The following is a 14,205-nucleotide window of genomic DNA, read 5'->3' as shown; positions in this document are numbered from 1 at the left end:
GGAGAGGGTGGAGCCTTCCTGTTGTTTGAGGGGGAGAGGGAGAAAATAAAGTGGGTGGCTACTACTGTAACACCACACCTCTGGATAGGTTGTTAACAAGGGGTATGGAACCTGGGACTTCTGGATGACTATAAGCCTTTATTGCCTTAGCTAGAAGAATCAGTTCTACTAGCGAAGTCTATAGTAGGTTCACTAGCCAGCATCTGTGGCATTGGACCAGCAGCATTGGACATGAGTGCACGAATGTCCACTATAAACGGAGGTTGCAAAGCCAGTCATGGCAATTAGCAGGAACTGCCAGTGTAGCTGTTTTCTTCCAGAGGCAGGCAGCTCTTGTGAGAAGTGTGTGGTGCTTATTTGCACCTATTGGAACTGTGTCAGCCTTATGTGCAGCAGCTTGTTTTCATCTGGCACAGCCCTCCATGCAGTTGTAAGGGTGACGGCATCTTGTCTTGACATTCTGGGGGTGCTATCTGAGCCAGCACAGAAATTAGATGTTAATGTGCAGCTCAGGCAACCGCTAATGGTACAGGTGGTCGTGTTCAGCTCTGAATCATGTGATGCGTATGCCAACTTCTTCCCCAGACTGCTGCGCAGTATTTCACTGACGCAAATACCAGCACGAGGGCCAGCCAATATAAATGACTTCTGTTGACAGTCGTCAGCTGTGTCTGTATCCTTTCTGTGTGCTGCCTCAGCCAGAGAGCCGACACAGCGCACCTCGATCGAACTGCCCACAAAGACCACAAGACCTGATTAGTAGCGAAGGCACCCAGCCAGGTTTATTGTTAATGAAGCACAGACTTTCTTTCTATTACAACTCCTTCCAAACTTTCTGTAAATTAGTTCAGGTAATGGCTAAGAAATAGATTCCTTAGAGACTATCGCCGAGAGTATATCCCTGGGTAGTCATCAGAGGCAATTAAGCTCTACTAGGAATTCAAATCTGCTGGTAATGAGAGCAAGGAAACCATTCAACTACTGGATCAAGCCCAGACACAATCAATGATGAGAGAGAGTTACAAAGATGGACTTTACTCACTCTAGGCAGAAAGGCTAGCAAACCATCAAAAGACTTTATGGCGATTCAAGCCTTGGCAAAAAGAAGTTTCCAGTCATCATAAATGCTATCACATCCCAGCTAGTGGATAACGGCGGTACACAGAACTTGGGTAAGTCTTGCAGCTGTGCAGCAAAGGTTGCTGAGGTTACAGAAAGGTTGCAGGCTCTCCATCAATCAGTCCTGATGGCACCTTTTTCAGCCAAAGAGCTGGACCAGCCCATAAAGTTTATTAAAAGAGGAAAGATGTCAGACCTGGATTACAGCCACATGGAGCTCCTTCATAGAATCATAGAAGATTAGGGTTGGAAGAGACCTCAGAAGGTCCTCTATTCCAACCCCCTGCTCAAAGCAGGAACGACACCAACTAAATCATCCCATCCAGGGCTTTGTCAAGCCGGGCCTTAAAAACCTCTAAGGATGGAGATTCCACCATCTCCCGAGGTAACCCATTCCAGTGCTTCACCACCCTCCTAGTGAAATAGGTTTTCCTAATAGCCAACTTAGACCTCCTGCATTGCACTTGAGACCATTGCTCCTTGTTCTGTCATCTGCCACCACTGAGAACAGCTCAGCTCCATCCTCTTTGGAACCCCTTTCAGTTAATTGAAGGCTGCTATCAAATCCCCCCTCACTCTTCTCTTCTGCAGACTAAACAAGCCCTGTTCCCTCAGCCTCTCCTCGTAAGTCAAGTGCCCCAGCTCCCTAATCATTTTCGTTGCGCTTTGCTGGACTCTCTCCAATTTGTCTACATCCTTTCTCTAGTGGGGAGCCCAAAACTAGATGCAATACTCCAAATGTGGCCTCACCAGTGCTGAACAGAGCGGAATAATCACTTCCCTCGATCTGCTGGCAATGCTGCTAATGCAGCCCAATATGCCGCTAGCCTTCTTGGCAACAAGGGCACCCTGCTGACTCATATCCAGCTTCTCAGCCACTGTAATCCTCTTCGCCTAGGCCCCAAAGCCAAAAGTTGCCTGCTCCAGTGTCATAACCAGTTTTTCCAGGTCAACTGCATCCCACAAATCTGGTGCAGGTCAAAGTCTGTAGCCATTCCAAAATCAGGAAAACTGGTGGAAGATCCCCAGAGCTACTGACCCATCGCTCTCCTTTGTGCCATATACAAGCTTATGGAGAGCCTGATTCTGATATGTAGCCATGAGGTTATTGAACCACAACTGCCCTTTGTTTAAGCTGGCTGCAGACGAGGATGCTGTATCCAAGATCACGTTATTTGCCTAACACAAGACATTGAAGATGCCTTTGATATGGGCAAGAAAGTTGGCGCTGTTCTGCTGGATCTGTCACCTGCACATGACACTGCCTGCTTAATTGTTTCATATTGTTCCCTGTAAACCCATGGTGAAATTCATCATGGAAGTGATAAGGAATCAGAGCTTTAACTTGCAAGCTGGAGACAGTCAGCCAGCTTTGGCAGTGCCATCCAGCCTGAACAGAGGGAGTTACGGTTTCAGGAGAAGGAAGGCCCGGGTATCCAGAGAAGAACAGCTCCAGGCCCCCCAACAGATGGCTCCTGCCACTACCACCCCAAACAGGGGAGAAGCCTTTCAGAGGCTGTGTGGGGCTGTAGTATAGGGTGTGCAGGACTGTATGGGTAGCAGGTGGGCCGGGTGGGCAGTGCTGCAGTGCAGAGCCCATGTATGGGTGTGCCCAGAGTGCCATGATATTGTAAACTGAGCCTGGGTGACTCCTGTCCAAATGAAGATTCACTTAGACACTCAATGAATTGTCCAAGTCAAATGCTGAGTTACACGTGTATTTGTGGGCACGGCTCAGGCCTCTCTATAGCCCCCAAACCCAGCTCAACTGAGACCATCAGTCAAGTGTGTTTAGCGGTTATCACACCCCTGCCACCCAGCTGGAATGACATGATGAAACTGTTAGCTCAAGCAGAGGCTAAATGCAAGAAATTTGATCAAAAACAGTTCCTCGGCAGAGCATCTGCAGCATTGTCCTCAACATTCGTGTGTTCTGACTTGCAGTGAGCGTGGGTCCTCTAGGGGAGTTTCAGAAACATCTGGTTCACAGCAGCATGCATTAGGGACAGGTTAAAAGACTGCTCTAGAAACAAGAGTTTTTCCCAAGAGATGGATAGCTGTTCTGTTAGACACATTGTCTGATAGCTTGGTCTCATGCTTCACCTACAACACAAGTCCTCTGCAAAAAAGAACAAAAACAAAAAGAAGAGGAGGAAGGATCAGGGCAGGTTTTATTCTGCAATCTGCTGCATGGCACATTTCACAGGGTGCACACAGCTGGCCCTCAAGCTTTTTCCTTTACAACTTTCTGCTGCTATTGTTTGCCAGAGATGGTGGATAATCTGATCCACATGTGCTGTGCTCAGAACTGTTCTTCTAAACTAAGTAGAGCTGTGGTGAATGGGTGACCTCCAACTAGTTGCTGAATGACTGAGGCTGAGTTGGTAGGTAGAACTCTCCCTTCCCAGGAGATACTGAACCAATGACTCAAGATGGGGCACTGAGATATGGATGGGACATATCTTCTCAGACATAAATCCTTGTGATCAATAAGGATCCTGTTTTGCTCTGTTTACAAAGATCCTTATTTATTATTCTGAGAGCAAAAGAAGATAACCCTACATAAGAACAAGTCTAGCTTGGGGAAAAAGGAGGTTGAAGATGGGATGCTGTCAGGACCCACCCTCATTCTAGCATGGGTAATTAAGTACCCCCTGCAGATTCAGGTGGATATGGTATTTGTCTCCAATTCCAGTTCTTAAACTGGTGAGCAGTGTTGCTGTGAGCTGTCAAACAGTGGCTGTGCTTCACTACAGAGGTGGCTGCATTCCAGTATATCACACAGAGGTGTTCTGAAGCTTAATTGAGTATCATATCTGTGAAGCATCTTGAGGCTTGGCCAAGGCATTCATGTGCTCCAGCTACTGGGTTCTGGCCAATCAGAGGTGAGTAGAGGAGACCACACCACCAGCAACTGCCTGAGCTGTACCTGGCACTCTCTGTGAAGTGTATATTGGGACTACCTGGTGCTCTTGGCAGGCAGGTGACACATTGGTATAGTGTCTAAGAAGAGGTCAAAGGAGGTCTAGCTGAGCCTCAAGGAAGCTGATTGGCAGCACCTCACTCATCACCTCTGAATTCAGCCCTCCCTCCCTCTCTGTAGAAGTGAATTCCCACTCAGCATATTACTTCCCATTTCATTAGCAATCCTCCCACAAGCTGCAGAGAACCCAGCCTGCTGCCAGGCTGAAATCGGCCCAGGTTTCCCCGAGAAGATCCTGAATAGTCTTTCCCCAAAAGCACTGGGCAAGGTCAATTCTTTTCCTTAATCTCTTGGAGTCCAGTAGCATAGCAGGGCGGTGCCAGAGCTCGTTTTGAGTTACCACTACCTGAGGGGACTACACAACTGGAGATCAGGGCATCAGCATGAACCCCAGAAGTCCCAGTTGTCAGAGGAGATAGACCCACCATGGGTTTCACTTCAGGTGGATGAGTGGTGTTAGTCTTTTGGAGATGTTTTCATCCTGGGTTTTCAGTGCCTGCCAGTGAGATACACTGGTACCAAATGATGAACTCGCTGTTGCATTATGTGACTGCATAAACCTGGGCATGCCCAAAGAGATCCCGTTGTACAGCATTCCACACTGCTGCCCTGACCAGAAATGGCGTCAAACAGCTCACGGAAGGCTAACACAATGAGCCATTAAGTCTGCAGGCTGGGTCAATGATTTTGATTGGCTCTTAGTTACTGTCCCAGCCCATCAACAGTGGGCAAGCATGAGTGGTGGGCCAGGAAACAGGCCCCCTATTTAAGAGGGGAATTCTGCTCTGTGCATTGCCATAGGTAAGCAGGGCTCATTGGAAGGACTCTGCCCAGCTGGAAACACTGAGGAACCTCTGACACAAAGGAAGGGCAAAATCAGATTTTACAGGCAGGGCCGACTGTACTTTTTTTGCTGCCCCAAGCAGCACGCCGAATTGCCGCCATGGATGGTGGAGGCAGTCCGTGTGCCGTTAGGGTGACATGCACGCGACTTTACTTTCCCCTCAGCCCTGACCTGCTCCTGCCACCCATGCGCCCCCGCTCTCTCAGGCCAGCTGGGGCACTTAGCGGGGCAACACGCGGATCCCAGCGCACGCCATTGACCAGTCAGGACTGAGCTCGAGCTCCCTGCGACAAACTCTTGGAAACCCCCCACCCCACCCGCTCGGTGCTGTTGCAACTCATCCGACCGGTGTGGCCAGCCTTGGGAGGAACGTTCCGGCTTCAGGAAGGGCCAGCCTGGAATAGGGCAGGGAGTGATACCTGGCACCCGGGGGGAGCTACATAGGGGTAACACATGTCCCCCGCCCCTTCCCTCGCCCCGTCAGGCCCAGGCCTCCCAAGGGGATGCCTCTCCCTCCAGCCACACCCTGGCCAGGCTGACCTGTTACTCTGTGAGGCTGCTGTAGGCCGGCTCCAGCTGGCCGCCCACAGGCGCTGCCTGAGCTACACAGGACCCTGGCACTCTCCCAACTGAGCTGCAGCCCAGCCCTGGTGCATGTGGAGTGTCCGCACTCCTATCTCCATAGGCCCTGCTCGGCCCACTGGGGACGGCTCAGGAGGAGCCGGCTCTGAACCTGGCCCCAGACCCCACTGGGCTGGACGCTTGCAACTGGCTATGGCACGGGTATTTTGCTAGGCTCTGCAGCCTCCACTGCTGGCCACCAGGGCCGGCTCTACTGTTTTTGCCCCCAAGCAGGGTGCCGAATTGCCACCACAGACGGTGGGGGCAGTCCGTGTGCTGTTAGGGCAGCATGTGCATTTCCGCGGCAGCAGCAATTTGGCGGCAGCTTCTGTCTTCAGCTGGAAGACAAAAGCTGTACTGCCACGGACAGCTAAACATAGAAGCTGCCACCCAATTGCCGTCACCACGGAAACGCATGTGTTGCCCTAACGGCACACAGACTGCCCCCACCATCAATTCGGTGCACTGCTTGGGGGTAAAAACACAGGGACTGCCGCCTCTTGTAGATTGCCGCCCCAAGCACCTGCTTGGGATGCTGGTGCCTGGAGCCGTCCCTGGACACAGGACATTAGTTCAAAGAGCTGTAAGTCTTGAGAGCTTTAAATTTCTCTGTGGCTAAGAAATCCCTTTGCCAAGCCTGGGGGGCTTGCCTTCCTGGCACCTTGTATGCAAAGCAGTTAAACTAGAAGGCCAGAATGCCTAGGTGGGCAGTGTGTAAGTGACTGGGGAGAGGGGGTGGTTGGGAGGTCTCTGACACTGATTTTGGGGTCTAGAGCAGCTGTGCCCCATGTCCCAAGGAAGGGCATGAGCCCAGGAGTGTGCCATAGGATCACAGAGCTAGACACAGTGACTGGATTCTACCCAGACCCAAATGGCTTGGAAGCTCATGGAACCCAACAATTAGGTCCACTTGAAGGAGACTGTTGCCTGTACAGAAGGAGACTGGGTCAGGTTGTAACATCCAGCACTAGGACTGTAGGGACAAAAATGACATAAAAGCTAAACTTCCTGTTTGCTTTGAGTTTGGCCAGGACTCTGTAACCCGCTGGTGAGTGTGTGCTACAGGTTCTCCACTGTACCTGATCCACAGGGAACATGAGATTGTAACAGCCCCATCCACAGCTGCCTGACTCTTTAGCTGTAGCCACTCATATTCTTATCTCTAGTGGTCCCTGGTTCAATCCCCAGTGGGTTGACCAAGCTGGGGGTCATCATATATGCGGCAGTGATCTGCCCTGTAGCCATCACCCAGCCCCTACTACCCTGAATGCTGATGCCCAACTGTGCCACTGGCAGAACCATGGCCTTGTGTACTGTTGCCTGTCTAAGGAGTGAGGGAGCCTCCTAGCTTTCCACACTGGTACAGCTCCTGAGCTGAAGCCCCTCTGCATCAAAGCACACAGAGCCTCTGGGACAGCACTTGTCACCCATGCTTATTTGTATGCACTGTTTGAAAGGTGGTGGTGTGATAATTGGGATGGAATATACAGTATTGGCATAATCCAGACCCTTCCCAGCATTAAACAGTGTTAAACAGGATTTGGTACACAAAGACCTGCTCAGTGCTGTCATAAACAGATAAGTAAGAGTTAATAGAACAGAAGTACTTCAAATCTCTTTTGCCTGTAAAGGGTTAACAAGATCAGTGAGCCTGGCTGTCACCTGACCAGAGGACCAATCAGGGGACAGGATACTTTCAAATCTTGAGGAAGGGAAGTTTTTGTGTGTGCTGTTAGATTCTGGTTGTTGTTCACTCTGGGGGCTCAGAGGGACCAGACGTGCAACCAGGTTTCTCTCCAATCTCTCCGATACAGGCTTTTATAAGTTCAGAATAGTGAGTACTAGGTAGATAAGGCGAGGTAGGCTTAAGTTTGTTTTCTTTATTTGCCAATGTGTATTTGGCTGGAAGGAGTTCAAATTTGTATTTTGCTGAAAGGATTTTAATTTGTACTTGTATACTTAGGCTGGGAGAGTATTCCCAGTGTCTATAGCTGAAAGACCCTGTAACATGTTCCATCTTAAATTTACAAAGATAATTTTCACTGTTTTTTCTCTCTTTAATTAAACGTTTTTCTTGTTTGAGAACCTGATTGTTTTTTTATTCTGGTGAGACCCCAGGGCGCTGGGTCTGGATCCTCCAGGGAATTGGTGGGGAGAAAGGAGGGAAGGGGGAGAGAAAGGCTAATTTCTCTTTGTGTTAGGATTGCTGTCTCTCCCAGGGAGAGTCTGGGAGGGGGAGAGAGAAGGAGGGGGGAAGGTGCATTTTCCGAGGAGTTTGAATCACAGTGATCTTCCAGGGTAACCCAGGGAGGGGAAGCCTGGGAGAGGCAACGGTGAGGGAAAGGATTTACTTTCCTTGTGGTAAGATCCAGAGGGTCTGGGTCTTGGGGGTCCCCGGGCAAGGTCTTGGGGGGACCAGAGTATATCAGGCACTGGAATTCCTGGTTGGTGGCAGCGCTACAGGTTCTAAGCTGGTAATCAAGCTTAGAGGAATTCATGCTGGTACCCCATCTTTTGGACGCTAAGGTTCAGAGTGGGGAATTATACCATGACAAGTGCCATGGCAAATACCCCATTAAACAGCCTTCTAAACCTTTTAGTAAAGATATAGAAATGAAGGAAAACAATTAATGTGTTTGAAATGCAAAGTATTAAGTGAGGCTTTCTTTTTAACAACATCCCTTATTCTCTTTCCCCACAGCTGGAGAGAGTCTTTAAAGTGAAAAAGGCCCTGTTTGACAATCCTTTAGATGTAAGAACTGTCCATTTGGGGGGGAAGAGAAGACGTTAGTTGAGAGGGACTGGAGCAGTCATTGTTGCTGTTGTTAAATTGGATCTCATTTCCTAAGAAGACAAAACAAGACAAACATGAGGGGAGAGAAAAGAACAGCAAAGGCAGAAAATGCAGCTTCTGTCTCTGGGATTGACTCTGACATGCAACCTCACTGCTGGAAAAACACAGACCCAGCACATGGTCTGACCAGCTGTGCCGAGACCTGGCAAACTCATACCAGCATCAGGCTGTTTAGGGCACTGGTTTAGCTACCCCTGTCTGGCCACAGGCTCATAGCAGTGCCGTAAAATGGATGGTCTTGGCCAGCTAAGTCAAATTCTTATTAAGACAGAAGGGACAAGCAGAGGATTAGGAAAGAAAAGAAATAAAGTGGGGAAGGAAAAGAACACACAAAGCTGGCAAAGTCCCACATGGCGGGATTCAGCCACAGCTGGTGTAGGTAGTGATGTCATCGGGATCCCTCTCTCTGACCTGGTCGGGTCAGGACACCTCTCAGGATTAGCACAAAGAAGGATCAGGCCCAGGAGATGGTGAGGTTGGTAGCCATGATAGTGAAGGTCACTCCAGTAGCCAGCTTTTCTCCCAAAGTCTCTTTCTGTAAGAAACCCTGAAGGCAGTGGTGGATAGAACAACCCATCCCCTCATTATTTTGTTTACCACTTGGGCCTAATATCAGACATGCCAATACTAGCTCATTGACTTTCAGTCTCACCTTGTTCTTATTTACCAGACATGAGTTTAACACAGTCTTTAAGTTATGGGCTTTTCATTTGGACTTGGTCACTCTGTCTCCCCTTTGCACCTTTACCCATCAGCATTTCTAGGTTATTGTGACACCTTAGGACCTTCCGCTCCTCCCTTCTCACAGCTGGGCTCAGAATGAGAGTAAATTGATAGGCCAGTCATCACACTGTGTTGCTGTCTGATAGAAACCAGCAGGAATTCTCTTGCACCTGAGGGCTGGGGCTCTTAGGAAGAGGCTTCTATACCTTTGCCATTAGATGCATATTTCCTATGCAAATCCTTGTAACTGCACCACCCTGCTGTGCATTTCCCTGAATAGAAAGATATTCTGCACTTCCAGAGTCACAGGCCGGCATTCTAATATTAGTACTTATTTAAGTTGTGTTTGAAGGGAAGACGGACATTAGCCTCCCCCATACTCCAGTAGCATTGGTGAACATAGGTTTAAGGCAGCCTGAGCGTGCGGGAGTCTCAGTTACAAGCAGGGAGTCCAGCTCACAGCCTATACATCACCTCTGGAGCTGAGGGACTTCCACAAATGCATCCTCCCCCGGGTATCTGTGACTGGCAAGCCCTTAACCAGTGTTCTCCTTGGTCTCTTACAGATTGCAGTGAATGGTGGGCCAGAGGTGAAGGATTTAAACCCAGTGCCAGGAAGAATGAACAAGGTTCACTATGGATAATACAAATGAGATTTCTTTCGGAGGACGGGGAAAGGGGAATCTCGGCTGAGGTAGTAAGAAGCCCCTAATCTCTGACTCTTGAGCCCTTCACCAGGAGGAAAGCACCATTTCCTGAGCTGCTTCACCCCTGACTGGCTCCTGGAAGTACAGATCTGACTCTCTTGCCTGATTATTAATCTGATTTCCAAGGAACTGGAGGAGAATTTCTGGCTTGGTGCCAGGAAGCGCATTAGAGACATTGACTTGCTGCTCACAGGCCATGCAGGATCATTCTCTCCCCTCTTACTGACAACAATGGAAAACCCAGCAAAGGGGCAGAGGATTTCTTAATGAGGACTCCATGTGTTTAACCCTGCGGAGCCCTTGGGAACAGCACTGGAGAGTGTTAGGTGATGCCGTGGAGGATCTATCTGAAGGCTCAGTGAGGAACCAGCTTTTCTGCCTAAAGAGCAGAGCTACTGGATTTAAGCCTTTGGGATCAGCTGTTATTAAGCAATGCACTTGGAATTCCAGATGCATTGCTTTGCTGCAGCACCCTGATGTGAGACCCTTGAGAGCCGGGATTGTCTATTGCTTTGTCCTTTCAGGGACTTTTTATGGGGGGTTGTTCCTGGTGGCCTTGGTGCTTTGTCTATAACTGATGAGCCTCTTCACTCAGCCCATGGGCCTCTTCCCTTGAAGTGAAACAAGGAGGCGCAAGAGAGAGAGAGAGGGAGGGCAACTCACCTCACCATGGTGCTGCCGCTGCCTGACAAGCGCCACGTGTGTCTGACCACCATTGTCATCATGACCAGCATGGCCTTTATGGATGCCTATCTGGTGGAGCAGAACCAAGGGCCACGGAAGATTGGTGTCTGCATCATTGTCCTGGTGGGAGACATCTGCTTCCTCATTGTGCTGCGCTATGTGGCGGTATGGGTAGGCGCTGAGGTGAAAACAGCCAAGCGGGGCTACGCCATGATCCTATGGTTTCTCTACATCTTTGTGCTGGAGATTAAACTGTATTTTATATTTCAGAATTACAAAGCAGACAAGAAGAATCTGGAGACAGTGGCCAGGAAGGCCTTGACCTTACTCCTGTCCATCTGTGTGCCAGGGCTCTACCTGGTGCTGGTTGCCTTGGACAGCATGGAGTACATACGAACCTTCAGGAAGAAGGAGGATCTGCGGGGACGCCTCTTCTGGGTGGCCCTGGACCTGCTGGATATATTAGATATTCAGGCCAATCTATGGGAGCCACACAAGACTGGGCTTCCCATCTGGGCAGAAGGGCTCATGTTCTTCTATTGTTATATACTGCTCTTGATCCTGCCTTGTGTCTCTCTCCAGTGAGATTAGCATGCAAGGGGAGCACATTGCTCCACAGAAAATGATGCTCTATCCTGTGCTGAGCCTGGTCACCATCAACATTGTCACCATATTCATCCGGGCCATTAACATGGTCTTGTTCCAGGACAGCAGGGTCTCCACTATCTTTATTGGCAAGAACATCATTGCCATAGCCACCAAAGCATGCACTTTCTTAGAGTATAAGAAACAGGTGAAAGAATTCCCCCAGAATGCTATTGCCCTGGGAGCTCCAGCAGAACTCAATCTCTCACAATCAGACTATCCACAGTACACAGGGAATTTCTCATGAGCAGTCACCCACCAGGGAAATTCTGGATACATGACGGATCACCTCTAGACATCAGCATTGGTTGCATTGCATTGGGGAGTGTAGGGAGGTGAGAAGCTGCTCTCCCATTGTATGGGGCATGCGTGATGGACGAGTCCCAACAAGGAGAGCTCTCCCAGGCACAAAACACTTACCATGTTTTAATCAAACTATGGAGTGTTTCCTAGACCTCTTCATCTCAGGTATAGCCCTAGGAATTCTCCAGAATAACCAAATGAACTTGCAAAGGACCAGAACCAGCTACGCCCTCTGTTTTCCTTCCACTCACTCCTCCCCTGCCCAACCAAGTTCCCTGATGCTGAAATTTCTCTTTGTCCTTAAGACTCTCACCTTTGCTCCAAGTCAGGAATGAAGATATTGCTACCAGAGTCCTTTGTATGGAATGGGAATGGGCGGGAGGGGCATTTGCACCAGTTAATCCTGTGATTATAGTTGTGTCTTATTTCAAACGGTTGTGTTTACTGTTCCCTATTTATAACTGTCTCTTTTTTGATCTTTTCTGGGAATCCCCATTGTTGGGTCTGGTTTCTTTTGGTTTGTAATCCACTGAAACAGCTCCCTTTGCTATTTGTCCCAGCAGGAACAACACAAAAAGTAGCACCCAATACAATAAACAGCTATGTTTCTCCTTTCATTCTCTTGCTACTTGGCTCAGGCTGCTGGCTGGGACGCAGGGATATCTATCTCTGCTAGTGCACTAAGCCTACTCAGCGGGGAGCAGTATTTGACAAGCTAATGTTAATCTAATGCTGGTGTTTTATGTATCTTGTTCACTTCAAATGACTCAGCACAATATTTCTATTTTTAGAAGGATCTCTCTCTTGCTCACTCGCTCGCTCTGGCAGTGCGAACACTCCTGACTACAACAGATGGTACAGTGCAGCTGCCCCGGTGAATCCAACCAGGGCCAACATGAGTAGAAGCAGATGCTGAGAAGTGCTAATAATAATGATGATGATGATGATTATGCATTTCACTCTAGCATCAGTGTTTATAAAGAGGGCTGCTTTCCACAGCTACTATATTTTTAAAAATAAAATATTTCCATAAAACGGAAAGAAGTGCTGCTTGAGCCGCATGACCATAGGAGGGCTGGGAACCAGCACCATGTACAGATCTTCTCCCCATTGGGCGTGGCAAATGGCTCATACAAGCAGCTGTGGGGCAGCTGAATAATAAAAATAAAAACCCAATGAGAACGAACGGTTCTGTAGTTTTGTGTCTGTGTTTGGCGGCATGTGAAGGGCTTGTAGTATTGCAACACTGCTGGTGTCCCATCTCATTTGGGATCTCCTGAACCCACAGCAGTTCCTGCTACCAGCATTCCAGGCTCCACAGCATCTTCTCTTGCTACTCCATCCTGATTCCATAGCACATGGCTGTGCTCTCTTCTCCCCAGAGAGCATGATCATGATGCATCTCACAGCCTCTCTCAGGTGCCATAGCTTGCTCGTTCTGCTGCCTAGAGCTAGCTGAAAAAAAATTGATGGAACAGTTTTCCATCAGAAAATGATATTTCATCGATTGCAAAATGTTTCATGGGAATGTGTTGATTTTGATGACGTTTTCTATAGAAAAAATTCAAAATGATTGGCAATCAAACTGGAGTATTGTGCTTTCTCATTTCATTTTGCAATTCTCATTTTGTTCCATTCTGATTTTCTTGTTTCAGTTTGATTTTTACATTACATTATAAAGTATTAATTCTAATATTATATGGTATTTAAATATATTAAATTAAACATTTCAGTAAGGTTATTTCAATGTTTCAGAAAAAGAGATTTTTTTTTCCAGAATTCCATTCTGTGAAAATTTCAACTTTACATCCCAATACTTGATGAAAACAAATTTCAGAACGTCCCACAGGCCAAATGTTCTGATTTCTCTCCTGCTGCCCCTACCCACCATAATACACCCATGTTGGTACTGCCAACCCCCAAAATAGCACGGTCATGCCACTCGCTTTCCTCCCCACCCCAGAGCACATTGCTGCTGAGTCTGCTGTCCTCCCGGACCCAGGAAGCCCTACGTCAAAACCCTGTGAACTAGTCTCCCATTCTGTTTTTCTCAGGGGAACATACACAATGCAGGGCACCAAGGCAATGGCAGGGCACTGCTGGCATGACATAGATTCTTATTTACCCCAATCAGGTGCCCATGGAATCTAATTTGCCATCAGGCAATAACTGATCCTTACTGGCTATAGTGCTACTGTAACACACTATTACCATGAGGGGTATGTGTCATCCTCTGTTCCTGACCCCCAAAGGCTGTGAGTTTGTTGCTGCTTTACACCACCCCCTTCAGAGGTTGGCTGTTCAGCGTGTGCTGCAGCAGCATATTCTTTTTTAGTGCTGGATGACCTGGGTTCAACTGTAGTGGTCAGCCAAGGCAGCGGCCATCCCCCTGCAGTGCAGATATCTATCAGCTTTCAGTGGGCCGGGCAGTATTTTCAGATGCAGACACCTAGACTTCCTACATGGCCTGCTCTCTGGAGCGCTGGAGAGGAGGCAGAGGGTGGGCAGCAGTACCTCAGTTCTCGTGAAAGCCGCAGCTCACTTTGACGCTCTTTCTTTGTGGGGGGAGGGGCTCACTGAGTAGCTATGGACTGAGCTCTAGGGACATGCCACACTTCCTGAGAGGACAATGTACAAACACACTCCTCCTTGCAGTGCATGGCCCAACTGCACCTTGCCCTTTGGGGCACTGCACCCTCCTGCTTGCTGCCCCCATGTGCTC

General features: G+C 48.7%; 1 protein-coding gene across 1 annotated transcript in view; it reads left to right on the top strand.

The window, feature by feature from the left end:
• The window catches only part of TMEM121 (transmembrane protein 121), a 179,621-nt gene extending 166,558 nt beyond the window's left edge, over positions 1–13,063 (top strand). Inside the window, 3 exon segments of the mRNA XM_030573869.1 lie at positions 9,711–11,114; positions 11,116–11,361; positions 11,363–13,063. Of these exon segments, the coding sequence (XP_030429729.1) occupies positions 10,521–11,114; positions 11,116–11,361; positions 11,363–11,461 (939 nt within the window). The 5' untranslated portion in view covers positions 9,711–10,520 and the 3' untranslated portion in view covers positions 11,462–13,063.
• The last annotated feature ends 1,142 nt before the right edge of the window (positions 13,064–14,205 follow it).

The sequence above is a fragment of the Gopherus evgoodei genome, chromosome 8 (assembly GCF_007399415.2).
Source record: "Gopherus evgoodei ecotype Sinaloan lineage chromosome 8, rGopEvg1_v1.p, whole genome shotgun sequence".
Classification (NCBI taxonomy): Eukaryota; Metazoa; Chordata; order Testudines; family Testudinidae; genus Gopherus; species Gopherus evgoodei.
Note: the sequence above shows the minus strand (reverse complement) of the source record. Positions and strands in the feature narration are given on the sequence as shown.